Consider the following 15,009-nt stretch of genomic DNA (forward strand, 5'->3'; position numbering starts at 1 on the left):
CAGTAGTGAAGTACGCTGTCAAGCACTTATTGACCGTTGTTAAGGACGCTCACATCTGCAGAAAGAAGTCCGGTCGATTGAACTGTATACAGTTTGGCCGAAAAGCTGATCAGCATGTCGGGTGTTCTTTTCCCCATAATGACCGCCTCACTGCACATTAATGTAGGGTATTTCTATTACTTTGTAAGGGTAAACCCCAGCTCGGTTCAAATATACCAAAACCCAGTGAACAGAGATAACAGTACTCGAGTTTCAAGTTTACTTGCTGCAAGGAGAATCAGCGAGTGACATGTCATGTCAACTCCTTAACCAACTCCCAGCTAGGAGAATCGGCGAGTGACATATGCCATGTCCACTCCTTAACCAACTCTCAGCTAGGAGAGCCAACTCTCAGCTAGGAGAGCCAACTCTCAGCTAGGAGAGCCAACTCTCAGCTAGGAGAATCGGCGAGTGACATATGCCATGTCCACTCCTTAACCAACTCTCAGCTAGGAGAGCCAACTCTCAGCTAGGAGAGCCAACTCTCAGCTAGGAGAGCCAACTCTCAGCTAGGAGAATCGGCGAGTGACATATGCCATGTCCACTCCTTAACCAACTCTCAGCTAGGAGAATCAACTCTCAGCTAGGAGAATCAACTCTCAGCTAGGAGAATCAACTCTCAGCTAGGAGAATCAACTCTCAGCTAGGAGAATCGGCGAGTGACATATGCCATGTCCACTCCTTAACCAACTCTCAGCTAGGAGAATCAACTCTCAGCTAGGAGAACCAACTCTCAGCTAGGAGAGCCAACTCTCAGCTAGGAGAACCAACTCTCACCCGCCTTCTCTCAGTGCAGTCTTTTTATTTCAACAAACAGTAACATGAGACAATCATGTGGTCTTGACCAACGCCTTATTTGTTAGTGTGGATCTTGTGACTGTCAGTCATGTGAATCTGTGTGTGTGTGTATGTGTGCCATTTTAAACAGACTCTTCTTTGTTCCTCCATTAACACTCCTTGTAACACAGCAATGAGAATACATTATGAAAACACAGTTTATGAAAACACTTTTATCCTTCAATAAACTCTAACAATTATCCCTTACTCGTCGACTTGTGCTACTTTGCCGCTGCTTTTAATTGAACTATTCACATCTTAAACTGCACTGTAAACTTTTATTCATGTATTTTTTCTTTTAATGTTTATTTTATTATCTTTGCTTTTTTAAATGCCATTTTCTTAATGTCTTTTATTTTTGTAAAGCACTTTGAATTGCCCTGTGTTGCAAGGTGCTATATAAATAAACTTACCTTGCCACAGTTTTTCTGTACAGACTCTTGCCTTCAAGAAACTCCTCTGTCATTTTTTGTATTCCTGGAAGTTTTATTATATGTTTATTTTCCTGTTCCTGAAACCTTTATCACATGGAGGAAAAAACAGAAGCTCTACTTCGAGATACTCTGTCACTTTGTGCTACTCTACATATTATACTTTTTACTCCACTTCATTTATTTGACAGCTATAGTTACTTTCAAAATCGTATTTAATGCAATCATTTTGTACATTTAACATATTATCAACACACAAATGAGATACCTACGCAAACATATTTAAAATAATGTCCACTTTAACTGTCAACATTAAAGTAATACGTATAGATGCATCAAGTGTAACTATATAATTGATATATGATCTGAAATAGACCATTCTGCATAATTACTTTTTAATTCTAGTACTTTGAGTATAGTTTGATGATTATACTTACTGTATGTCATTTTATTTAGGTAACATGTCAATGGCTACACTGAATATGAATATCATTTTTGTTTGTTAACAAGACAGTAGACAAACAAAACAGACAAATTGAGCTCCTTTAACTAAAATATACTGTCATAATACTTATTACACAACTGTTAATAAAACTGCCAAGCAAACAAAATCAAGTATTGAAAATGAAACAGTCTATTTCTCTTTAAGAAATACAAATAAAAAGTAACACAAAAAAAGTATAATGAGCCTGATGACAAACCATTCAACTCTTGCTGCTGCCCCTACTCACATTCATGCTGTTCAAATACTGCAGCCCAGTCATCAATCTCATCTGTGTGTGTGAGTGTGTGTGTGTGTGTGTGTGTGTGTGTGTGTGTGTGTGTGTGTGTGTGTGTGTGTGTGTGTGTGTGTGTGTGTGTGTGTGTGTGTGTGTGTGTGTGTGTGTGTGTGTCAGGTATAACAACACAGGCGTGCTTAGATACTCAGATACTGACCTTTGCACGACCGCAGCACAAATAAAGCCACAGGTGTTTACTGAGTGCTATTGAGAAAGGTAAAATGGTTTGCCCACTCAACGTCCATTTCTAGAAGAGCCTGCATCTAAAAAAAATGACCGCTGATTGCATTGTAAATATGTAATATGCTGGTCATGTCAAACAGCATACAGTATTCTATTCTGTTTGTATCAGGAGTTAAGACTACATGTAAACGTCTGTCATTGGTTGTTGTGTCACTAATTGCTCGATGCAGTACACTGAGTACACAGAACTGATTCTCATTCATCGCAAACATGTACTGCACAGATCTGCTGCAGGTGTTTTCATTGTTAGTGTACCTTTCATGAGTAGAGGTTGAATCTATACAGAGCAGAACGCCCTGGATAACACCAACCATATTGTATACAAAGAATGCCCTATGATAAATAATCAATCATTCAAACACATTATTTTGTATAGCACTTTTTATACTGCTTCCCAAATATCTTTTGAGCCGAAAATAGCAACGGTCATGTTATTCTCAGCAGCGGTGTGTTATCGAGTATGAACTACCTCTAAAATGTCCAAACTGAATCAGAATGGAGTATTCGACTAAGCCATGAAAAAAGCTTTCATGACAACCATACAAATAATTCAAATGACTTCAAACAAAAAAAATAATAGATTATACAAATATGAAATACAACTTTGTGACTTAAATACAGTAATATAAGTGGTTTATTAAATAACAACACAATAATATTGACCATGCAGCCAAAGTCCTGGCTGAATCTGTAGAATATAAGTTTAGGATGAAAACACTTCGAGGCTTAAAGTGGTTTAACCTTCACATTGGGGGATTTGCTCTGGTGTCTGGAAGGTAAAATAATATAACGACCTTGTAAAAGTTCTCAAATCCCATAGTGAATACACAACTGTTTTCCTCTTCTAAGGTGGCGTGATTATACTGTCTGTATGACTTGAGATGTACTGCAAAAAAGAGATTGAATTCCATGTTACTTTTGTATGGCCGTGTCCATGCTTGCAAGGTGTAACAGGATCGTCTCTCATATTGGATTTGTGTTGTTATAAACTTATGTTCGGCTCATCTAGTTATTCTTCTCAAAGTGGAAACTGACCTAATGTTTTCCACATCATCCTACAACCCCCACCCCAAAATCCTCGCTCACATACCATGTGTCACAATTTGTCATATTGCTCGTTGGCCATTTACAGAACTTCACCCAAGATGTAAACAAAAAATGGCATGCTCCTTTTGTTTGTTTGACAAGAGTGAATGCCAAATAACAAGAAACACCTGCAGATAAGAAGAGGGGTTGCTTCTGCAGGTATTTATGAGTAGGGGGCTTGACGCTTGTTTTCTTAGTATAATAGAGGAGGAATAATGAGGATGTCCTCAGAACATCAACAGAAAATGGAGAGGAGAGGTGAAGGAACCCTGGCGATTATAATGCTGGCTTTAATACAAGGTAGGGTCTCAGGGTCACTTAGACCTTCTTTTACAAACATTTCTAATGTGTTATCATTTCATTTATTAGTTTTACTGACAGTTGTGATGACTTTAGATGTGTTACGGTTGTGTGACTTGCGGTGAATCAAAATACAATTATTTCCACACATTTAACAAAGAAAATAGGCCATGCAGTAATCAAATGAATCAAAACAAAAGAGGCACAACTCAAATAAAAATGATTAACTTAGATTGTCTCTCTCTATATAATATTATTTTATATTATATTAGTTTCTATGGTGTCTTCCACAAGTACCTCATATGTGTGTCTTAAAGGGCTGGCAATTGTAGTCTTTTAGAGTCCCTTGACCACACTAAATAATCAGAAATGTAAGTGTGTGTCATTTATATTGAAGTTATTAACAAACACTGTTCTCTAAAACATCTGTTGTCTTTGGTGTCTGGGTTGTAGATCGTTTTTTACGTGAAGAACAAAGCATCTAACATCTGGTACCATCATTTATTTTCTATGCTTTAATTTCCACTGTCTTTTTCCTGTTGAGGCATGACCTGCTGTTTGCTTTCCAATGGAAGGCTCTGGTGCCAACATAAACACAAACTAAATGAAGTCTTCAATGAGCTCATTTTAATAATAATAATAATAATCAATTTTATTTATAAGCGCACTTTTCATTTGAGTAAACAAAACTGCTACAGAGTAAAATGGTCGATACAAAAAAAAAATATATATAATAAAGTAAACAACAAAATAAAAACGGTGACGGTTAGGCCGGCATGGCAACAAGTGGGGGTTTTAAAGATCTAGTAAAACGCCATTCTTAAAAAGCATTTTTACTGTTCACTTCTCTTCTCTAGGTTTGCTATCCACTGGTGCTGTAATAGAAATAAACTAAATGCTTAAAAGTTGGGACTTTGCTACTAGTGCTGCTCCTGGCGTCACTAGTAAGGCTTATGTAGTAACTAGTCGGACAAAAGTGCTGCTTGTTGCTGAAAAAGAGTGACTAGTATAATCTTTTATTCAACTAGTAAAGCAGACTGCCATAGTGTGACCATATATCTAACAAGTGCAATCAAAAAGTCAACAGGTGTAGGCAACTGCCGTCTGACATCAAGGATAAGGAATAAATACTCGCGGCTTGCCATATCAATGAGCTATTTAAATCACAGTTCACTTCTCTTCTCCAGGTTTTCTGTCCACTGGGGCTGTGGAGGTGCGGTCCTCCATGAACCCTGCAGTGGTCGGGGCCTCCGTGACGCTGTCTCTGTCTCCGTCCACGGCTCTGAACAGTGGCAGCTGGGCCGTGGGGGGGTCCCTCATCCTCACCTGGACCGGGGCCCAGCAGGCCGTCTTCCCCAGCCACACGGGCCGGGCCACGGTGGACGTCCAGACCGGAGCGCTCACCCTGACCTCCGTCACCGTGGCCGACTCGGGACTCTACGTTGTGCAGAGCGCGAACCCCCAGCTGCAGGCCGGCGCTTCCCTCTCTGTTTATGGTGAGGACAAACACATGGTGGATGTTGGGGAAATATTTGTTCTAGGCCCATAACTTTGACCCAGTTCATCAGTTTGTACTGCCCTCATTGAGCTCAGGCACCTGTAACCTTGAGCTGCTGTGCTCCCAGTGTTTAGTCTTCCTATTCCTGCCTGTTAGCGTCAGCTGATAGAGGTATAGTGATTCAAGATTCAAGGCTTTTATGGTCATTCGTACATAACTACAGTGTAGTTATTATGTCGATGAAAATCTTAGGTCCCAGGCTCCTCCAACACAATAAACACAATAAAACAGATAAAATAGTGCAGGTAATACAATAAAATAGAATAGAAGTAGTGCCATAAGAGTATATAAGATAAGAGTCTATATCTATATTTATCTTGTTATGCACAATGTTGATTCTTCTCTCAGAACCAGCTAAATACATGGGTCTTGGGTAGAGGTCTTCAGAATTGGTTTGGTCTCGAGCCAGTGAACTACCGGGCCTTCTAGAGTACCCTGGAACCGGGGGAAACTCTGAAAGAATACGCCCATTGGCTACAGATCAATATATGATTGGTTGATCAAACTGTCAGTCCAAACGTACGCTCTCATTCAGTGCAACGGCCAGGGCATTCGATCAAGGATGTAGAATACCTTGGTTGAAGGATATTCTACCCAGAGACCCAGAACAAGATCTGATTGGTTGCTTTCTTTTCTAACACAAAACCACTGAAATGCGTAGTGCATGGACTGAGAAGGAGAAACAAATCAACGTAACACTGTAATATTACAGATCAACAACACAGATACGATTCTCATTTATTCATTTTATATACATTTTATTTATATAATTAAATCGATTTTTTGTTTGTTTAATCTGAGTGTTCCAGGGTATTCTCTGAATACCTTCAAGGCCCTGACGGTTCGCCATACACAGTGACTGACTCAATAGTTCATCCATTAGAAACTCTTCCACTAGCCTCTTCTAGGAATTGCATCAGAAACCAGCCCATAGTAAACTGCCCACATGTCATTAAACTCTTGGTAGTACCAGACACATCGGGGGAAGAGGAAAAAGTGCTGATGAATTGTTTACACTACAAGAACAGGTTCCTGTTGTAATGAGAAATGACAACCTCTTCAATATTTTGAAAATCCTTAAGAATTCAGTTTCAATGTCGTAATTGTCACGGTAGAGCGAAGGAAGCAGGATCCAAATGCAGATTAAACTGATACACCTTTATTTCAAGGATACTATTAGAACTTGGACAGACAGAACACTCACCGGTGAACACAGTCAACAACAAAAGACGAACCGACAAAGACAGACAGAAAAACCAGAACTTAAATACACACAAGACTAATCCCACAAACAAGACGTATCACTAGGCCACCAGGCTGGGTGGAGGGGGTCAGGAGGACGGGACTGAGCTGACCGCCCAGAGGCACAGCAAAGGACCAGGAAGGGATCTCGGGCGGACGGCCCGAGGCAAGGCAGAGTTCAAAAAGGGGGATTCGGGCGGACGGCCGGGGGCAAGGCAGAGTCTAAGGTGGGGAACTCGGGCGGCCGAGCATGAGGGCGAAGGCAGCGGCAGGAAGAGTCAGGGGGCCGGGCTCGAGGACTAGGGCAGCGGCAGGAAGAGTCAGGGGGCCGGGATCGCGGGCGAAGACCACGGCTCACAGAGGGCCGGGATCGAGGGCGAAGACCGCGGCTCTCAGGGGGCCGGGCTCGAGGGCGAAGACCAGAGAGCTCCGGAGGCCGGGCAGGAAGGCGATGACGGGCCAGCGCCGGAGGCCGGGCAGGACCCGGTGACGGCCGGACAGGAACCAGAGCTGGTGGGACAGGTCTCGGCAGGATCCTCCACGGAAGAGGACCAGGACACGGGATTGGCAGGACCCCCGGCGAGACAGAGGATGGCGGGGCCTCCAACGGAACAGGACAAGGGTTTGGTAGGAACCCCAGCGGAACCTCCAACGGACCAGGACATTGGGTAGGGACTTGAGACGTGACTCGAGAGGGGACTCGAGAGGAGACTCGAGAGGAGACTCGAGAGGGGAACCAAGGGGGAACTCGAGAGGGGACTCGAGAGGGGAACTAGAGAGGGGACTCGAGAGGGGACTAGAGGAGAGACTAGAGGACGGACTAGAGGAGGGACTAAAGGAGGGACTAGAGGAGGGACTAGAGGAGGGACTAGAGGAGGAACTAGAGAAGGGAACTCGAGAGGGGACTCGCGAGGGGAACTAGAGGAGGGACTAGAGAGGGGACTAAAGGAGGGACTAGAGGAGGGACTAGAGGAGGGAACTCGAGAGGGAACTCGAGAGGGGACTCGAGAGGGAACTCGAGAGGGAACTCGAGAGGGGACTGGAGAGGGGACTCGAGAGGGGACTCGGGTAGGAACTTGAGAGGTGACTAGAGAGGGGACTCGAGAAGGGACTCGAGAGGGGACCTGAGAGGGAACTGGAGAGGGAACTGGAGAGGAGACTCGAGAGGGGACTCGAGAAATGACTCAAGAGGAGACTGGAGAGGGGACTCGAGAGGGGACTCGAGAGGGGACTCGAGAGGGGACCCGAGAGGGAACTGGAGAGGGGACTCGGTAGGAACTGGAGAGGGGACTCGGGTAGGAACTTGAGAGGGGACTCGGGTAGGAACTTGAGAGGGGACTTGAGAGGGGACTTGAGAGGGAACTTGTGTCGGTCGGTACGCCGACAGGACACGGGGAGCTGGTGTCGTCTGGGGAGCCAGCAGGAGACGAGGTGCTGGAGTCGGCCGGTACGCCGACAAGACTCGGGGAGCTGGCGTCGGCTGGGAAGCCAGCAGGAGACGAGGTGCTGGAGTCGGCCGGTACGCCGACAAGACTCGGGGAGCTGGCGTCGGCTGGGGAGCCAGCAGGAGACGAGGTGCTGGAGTCGGGACCATGACTGCTGGAGCCGGTACTTGAGCCGGAACCATGGCTGGAACTGGGGCCGGAACCATGGCTGTATGGGCCAGCTCTGGTGCAGGGACCACGGTTGTAAGATCCAGTTCTGGAGCCGGAAACATGGCTGTAAGGTCCGGATCTGAAGCCTGGATCATGGCTGTGTGGGCCGGTTTTGGAGCCGGAAACATGGCTGCTGGGGCCGGCACTGGAGCCGGAACCATGGCTGCTGGGCAAGGAACCGGAACACGGATCAATAGCTGTGTGGGGTGGTACTGGAGCACGGTACCATGGCTGTTGGGGCCTGTACCGGAGCCGGAACCATGGCTGCTGGGGCTCGGGCTGCTAGCCTGGCCTTGCGACGACTCCTCTTAGCAGCCTCCTGAATACTCCGTGGACCTCCATAAGCCTGACGAGTTCCGGAATACGACCTCTGGACAGGAGCAGGAACTGGGGCAGAAGCACGGGTTGACTTCAGGCGGAACCCACCAAGGCGTATGGTGCCAGGTTGGGAATTGGGAGACAGGGAGCTAGCATGCCTGGAATCACATGCTTGAAGGAAGTCCAAAATCCAGTCAGGTAAAAACTCAACAAAACATGGTTTCTCTGCTGCCAACCGGAGCGCCTCTACCAGAGCGTCCCTCTTCTGCCGAACACTGGACGCTCCCTTCCACCAATCGAAGCAGCAAGCCAGATAGAAAGTTAAATGCTGTAATTCAACCTCCCATGGATCATCTGCTGGGTCCATTTTGTGGTCGGTTCGTTCTGTCACGGTAGAGCGAAGGAAGCAGGACCCAAATGCAGATTAAACTGATACACCTTTATTTCAAGGATACTAATAGAACTTGGACAGACAGAACACTCACCGACGAACTAGTCATGACAAAAGACGAACCGACAAAGCCAGACAGAAAAACCAGAACTTAAATACACACAAGACTAATCACACAAACAAGACACAGGTGAGGAGGGAGGAGAAAACACAGGGGCCACAGGTGAACACAATCGGGTAATCAGACACAGGGAAACTAACGACAGGGAACCACAGACAAATCCAAACAAGACAAAACACAACGCAGACAGACAACCAAAAACAGATCTAGACAAGACAAAACACCACAAACACAGATCGTGGCAGTAATATTTGGACTGACAACAAGCAAACTGCTCGCTACTCGCTGTAGGAGTAACGTGTTTTGGTTTCGCTGACCCACCACATCGTCCTCTGGAGAGTTTCTTTCTGTTTCCGTCAACACACACCTTTACCTTCTGTGTACTTGTTCCTTCAGTTCCTTTTATTCCTGCTGGGTAAATATCTCCAAACATGTCTCTGCATCCCCCTGCTAAACCTGATCTATAACAATCTGTATCACTATGGTTTTTGGTATATATAAGAACATTGAACTCGCCTGGTAAGGGCCACTTAAATATGGATTCCAGTCAATATTACAGTAAATGTTGTGAAAAGCCATCAAACCACTTTCTGTAAAAAATATCTTCATTAATCTTGAATGTATTTTCTTATTTTATAGATCAGTAATAACCCTAAAATACTATAATTGAATTTGCCAAACTGTGATAAAACATTTGGCAATGTATAAGTGGACGGCAGACACAAATAATATTCTGTTCATCTAAGTTAAGACAAAAAGGAATTAACACATCTCTATATACTGTATAGTTTAGTTCAGACATAGTCACCTTTAACAATCTCTAAGGCTTCAAAACATATGTATATGTGGTCCAGCAGTTCAATCGGACGGATGGATTCAGATGGTGAAGAGACGGTATTAGAGCTGAATCCCTAAAGGGTCTTTGAGCATGTTTCTCTTCAGTGATTGCAACGTGATGTTAAATGTTGGTTTTTCTTATATCGTGTCTTAATATTTGTCCTTGTTTGATGTTACAAATGGAGCTGCTGTGATGCAAGTAACATTTCAGACTTGATCTGACAATAAATTATTATCATATCGTATACATTAACGACACACACCTTGTGTAGTCAAAGATTGAAGTTGTTCGTCACGTTTTCCTCATAACTTCTACAATAAGTCACTAAGCTTTTATCCTAAGCAACCTAACATATATATAAAGATATAATATACTTTAATATTGTTTTTAATATTGTCTGCTTATCTGTATTATTGTGTTGCAGTGTTGGAGAAGCCTGTGACCTAAGATTCTCAACGACATAATTACTCTGTAGCTATGTTAGTTTGACAATAAAGAACCTTGAACCCTTGAACCTACATATACTTAATCCTTTAGACATGTCCAAGACGTCTCGCCCAAGGACACTTCGACACTTGTTGACTGGGGATCAAGCTGTTGACCCCCTGTCTAACTGTTGCCTTTTTCCTCTCATTAAACATTAACATCCACAGACCAGACGGGAGACATTAATCCCTGGGTTAGCCTTTGATTTGGGAGGGCGGGCCCAAGGTAGAAATAATAGGTGGCAATGACACATCAGTTTATTGATCTTGGTGATTCATTACAAGCATATCCCCTCTTTACGTGACATATGTGCATCTTGAATTTGACTAATCTGAAAACAACATAGTTAAAGACATATATTCACATGTATTGCCATTGCCAATAAATATGTTGAGCCTGTTTCTGCTTCCCCCTTATCGCCGGGTCTGATCCTCCATTTATTTTGTGGATGCTATTCTTCAATTGCTTCTTACTATAAAGCCTCTTAGTGTGAAGTGTGTTGAAACATCTTGACCCTTGTCTCCTCCACCTGTCTTACACAGTGCTCATCTCCAATGTGACGCTGAAAGCCAATCCGACCGACCTGATGGAGTTCAACAGTTCGGCCGTCGTTACCTGCTCCGTCTCCTCTGGATCCTCTCTCTCTTTCCTCTGGCTGAACAGCAGCTCTGAGGTTACAGGAAGTGACAGAGTTCAGATCACTGATGGAAACTCCACTTTAACTATAGTTAATGTGACGCGCTACGACCAGGGACCATTCAGGTGTCTTGTGATCAATCCTCTCAGTAATAGCACCAGTGCTCCAGTAAACTTCACCATCAACTGTGAGTAAGACAGTGATATTTCAGCCATCGGCACTATAGCTCGTACATTCAGTGGTTAGGGAAGTATACAGATCCTTCAAATCAAGTAAAAGTACTTACTATATTAAAATACTCTAATACAAGTAAAAGTCCTGCATTGAAAATGTTGCTTGAGACAAAATAAATGCATTTTGTTTGGACATATTACTTTAAGCATTTCATTTTAACCGTATCTAATACAGAACAATTTAAAATAAAAAATGAAATAAAATTACTTACATTTTGTTTGAGATGCCAAATCATTATCCCTTAAAATAGCTGTTATTTTGTTATATTGAGTAAATGAAATGCTGTTTCCCTCGCACATTCCTCTGTTTAATTTTGCACATTTCTATTCAATGCTATCTCTCCAAAAACAGCACTTAATACTCTGATTTCCTGCACACTTTTTATTTTTCAGAGTGATTTGTCATATTCTTATTGTTCTTAGTATATTTATATTTCAAGTATGTATCACCTTTATGAATTTATTTATAGTTTAAAAAAAGAAAAATCCTATATATGCTTCTTAGCTTACTAGTACAATCCCTGTTATTGTATGTACTGTATGCACCATTAAATACCAAATCAGATCCCTTATATGTATAAACCTACTTGACAAACAACTTTCTGATTATTGACTGTGTTTTTTCCTTCTGTCTCTTTCTCAGATGGTCCGGATAACATGGCGCTGACAGTCAATGGACAGAACACGACTTCCTTTTCCGTGGGATCCAATCTGACCCTGCTCTGTTCAGCCCAGTCCGGCCCTGAGGCCCGGCTGCAGTGGGCGTTCGGAGGAGAGACTCTGAACACCACGGGTCCTCTGTTGGAGCTGCTCAGTGTCAGCGAGAAGCAAAGCGGGTCGTACTCCTGTCTGGCCTCGAACCATCGCACCAACGTGAACAGAAATATCACCACAAACATCATGATAGCAAGTGAGTTTCTTAGTAGAGAGCCGTCAACCTCCACATTCAGAGATGGCAAAAGTACACACATCCTTTACTCAAGTAGAAGTACAGATACCCGTGTTTAAAAATACGTTGGTCAAAGTAGAAGTACTGACTAAACTTCTTTACTCAAGTAAAAGTAAAGAAGTGTAGGAGCCAATTAACACTGTGGGTATAAAGGTAGGAACCTTTGTGGTTACAGGCTCGCCGGAAGGCCAAACAGTTTTTGAACACACACACACACACACACACACACACACACACACACACACACACACACACACACACACACACACACACACACACACACACACACACACGGAGAACACACACAAATATTTGCTTGAATGTGAAAATGAGGCAAGTTAAATGGACACCAGGGAACAGGAAATAAATGGACTGTATTTAAGTGTAAACTTTGTATCAAACTTGTATTCACCTAGCAAACTTTGTGTGCGTCAATTACGCCAACATAGCGGATCCTCAGAGGCTTAAAGTGTTGGCTTAGCCTCTACAAGAAGTATGGGCTTCAAAATGTACTTCAGTAAAAAGTACCCATAACTAGCAGCTGCTTCAAAGAGTACCTGACCTCCCTTTATATTAATAGAACAATAATGTCATTGTTAGCTAATGAATGTTTCCATGCTGAACAACGGCAACATGACAACGTTTCCATTGGTCCCTCTTCTTTAGAGAAGACCAGGAAATGATGGATACACGGATCGTGTTCAAATCAATAGGCACGCAATGACTCTAAAGAATAATGATCACGCATCAAACACACATTCAGACTAAAGGAACCAGCTGTTTGGAAAATGAGAGAAGTAGAAAGTACAGGTATTTGTGTGGAAAATGTGAGAAGTAGAAAGTACAGGTATTTGTGTTAGAAATGTAAGAAGTAAAAGTAAAAAGTCGTCATAAAAATAAGTAGTGGAGTAAAGTACTGATACCAGAAAAATGTACAGTAACGAAGTATTTGTACTCCACTGCTTACCACCTCTATCCATATTTCTCTAGCTGTCCCTGACTTAGTTTTCTCTCCACAGAGTCTCCTTTGTCAGGATCTGAACAACGAGCAGTGGGTGTTGGGCTCCTGTCGCTGCTGCTGTGGGTCGGGGTCCTGTCCTCATTGCCCGGTCAGTTGTAGAATAAAGTTGTGTTAATCAGTCACTCTTTTTCATAGTCTTCGAAATATTCCAATATATCGATGTCCACTCAATTCTGCATGGTTTCCATAAATGTTTTCTCTTAGAAAACACAAAAAAGGTTTATTTTTCCTTTAAAATTGGGAAATGTCTACATTAGTTCATATCAAGTCAACTCTACATGATACAATGATTTTAAGAGATAGATTAAAGGTCAAACTGCTTCCTTTTGTGAAGTCAGTGATAAAACCTCAATTTGGGATTCTTTATAGTATTAATTAGTAATCATTATGATATTATTATATGTAATCACTTAAATGTAGGTCTATGAAACAGCTCAAAAACATAACAACATCCCATCTTAATCCAACAAAACGTTCAAGTTGTAATATTGAATCAGCTTGTTTTCTCCAAAATCTCCCAAAAATGTATTTACGATCATTGGGGATTAAATCATTTCAACTACATTTCAAAACAGGCCTTGCTTTTCTAGTCAGCTTATAAATAAATTGCCAAACCTTTTGTGAGGAAAACACTGTGTGAAGAATTACTCTGACAATCAGCCATGCTTATATGAAACTAAACTGCATACACTGATTTAATCTGACCTGAGTCTAAAATGTAATATTCCATCCGTCACATACGTAAATAATACCTTTCTTTATATCTTGTTATTGTTCATTTGTAAATTCAACATGTATATTTTTTCATTTGTATTGTACAATGCCATGTATTTTTATGCTGCTGCAACACAAACATTTCCCAAATTGGGATCAATAAAGTTCTATTTTATCTTATCTTATCTCTCTTCTACAGATGTCGGTGGCTCCTTCAGTCGATGAATGACTGATGCAGTGAAATAAATCAGATCCAGTGAACCGTAATAATACATAATTTCAAACTAATTATATGTGTCTTTAATTATTTTTTGTATTCACCAAAGAAATTATGAATACAATATTATTGTTATAATCAAATGTGATCAAGATTAGTTAGATCAACATATTGTATCTTTGACCTATTTGTGTGTCATGTAATCAAACAAGGAAATCCGGCTGATAAGGAGTACAGAAAACACTTTGCACAACCTCATACCTCAAATAAACAATGACACACGAGTTGAGCCAAAAGTTACAGCCAAAACAAATATTCCATTGTACCCATAATAAAAAAATGCCACTGCACGGACGCTTTAAGTGTTGTTTTATTAAGACTTTGTTTGTCGTACTGTGTAGCGCTCATGATTTCCACTTGAATTGCTGTAACTATTAAAGAAAGATTGTATAATAATCAAACCGAGAGAAAAGGCCTTCACGTTGCATTGGCTGATTTGTATACAGGTTTAAAGGGGACATATTATGAACAACTCACTTCTACATTCTGAAGTACCAAACTTCAAACTGTGAAATAAGATAATCCAGTCAGTTTCTTGTCAGGTTTCAACAAGCCATTAAGACTAAGCTCCCCTTGAGGTTTATTAATATAAACCATCCCATCTGAGTATCTCCGCAATTTCTTTGAAAGCCCATCAGAGCAGACTGGGCTTTTTTTCAGCCAGATTTAAAGTGACAGGCGTTAAAACAAAGAGATTCAGACAGAGGGTAAATACAGGTACACTCAAACAGACAGTCAGAGAAACATAAAGGTATTTTAGTAGAAAAATATGCTTATTTTCAGGTAGACACAAGTATGAAACCTTAATATCAGCATATTGTGTCCACTTTAAACAATGAGGAAACTAAAAAGAA

General features: G+C 42.1%; 1 protein-coding gene across 1 annotated transcript; it reads left to right on the forward strand.

The window, feature by feature from the left end:
• The first annotated feature begins 3,594 nt into the window (after nucleotides 1-3,594).
• On the forward strand, nucleotides 3,595-14,450 carry LOC117549622 (carcinoembryonic antigen-related cell adhesion molecule 1-like). Its single transcript, XM_034221672.1, has 6 exons — nucleotides 3,595-3,715; nucleotides 4,903-5,211; nucleotides 10,867-11,148; nucleotides 11,838-12,104; nucleotides 13,163-13,252; nucleotides 14,078-14,450. The coding sequence occupies exons 1-6, from the start codon at nucleotides 3,631-3,633 to the stop codon at nucleotides 14,101-14,103; spliced, it is 1,059 nt and encodes a 352-aa protein (XP_034077563.1). The 5' UTR covers nucleotides 3,595-3,630; the 3' UTR covers nucleotides 14,104-14,450.
• The last annotated feature ends 559 nt before the right edge of the window (nucleotides 14,451-15,009 follow it).

The sequence above is a fragment of the Gymnodraco acuticeps genome, unplaced genomic scaffold (genome assembly GCF_902827175.1).
Source record: "Gymnodraco acuticeps unplaced genomic scaffold, fGymAcu1.1, whole genome shotgun sequence".
Classification (NCBI taxonomy): domain Eukaryota; kingdom Metazoa; phylum Chordata; class Actinopteri; order Perciformes; family Bathydraconidae; genus Gymnodraco; species Gymnodraco acuticeps.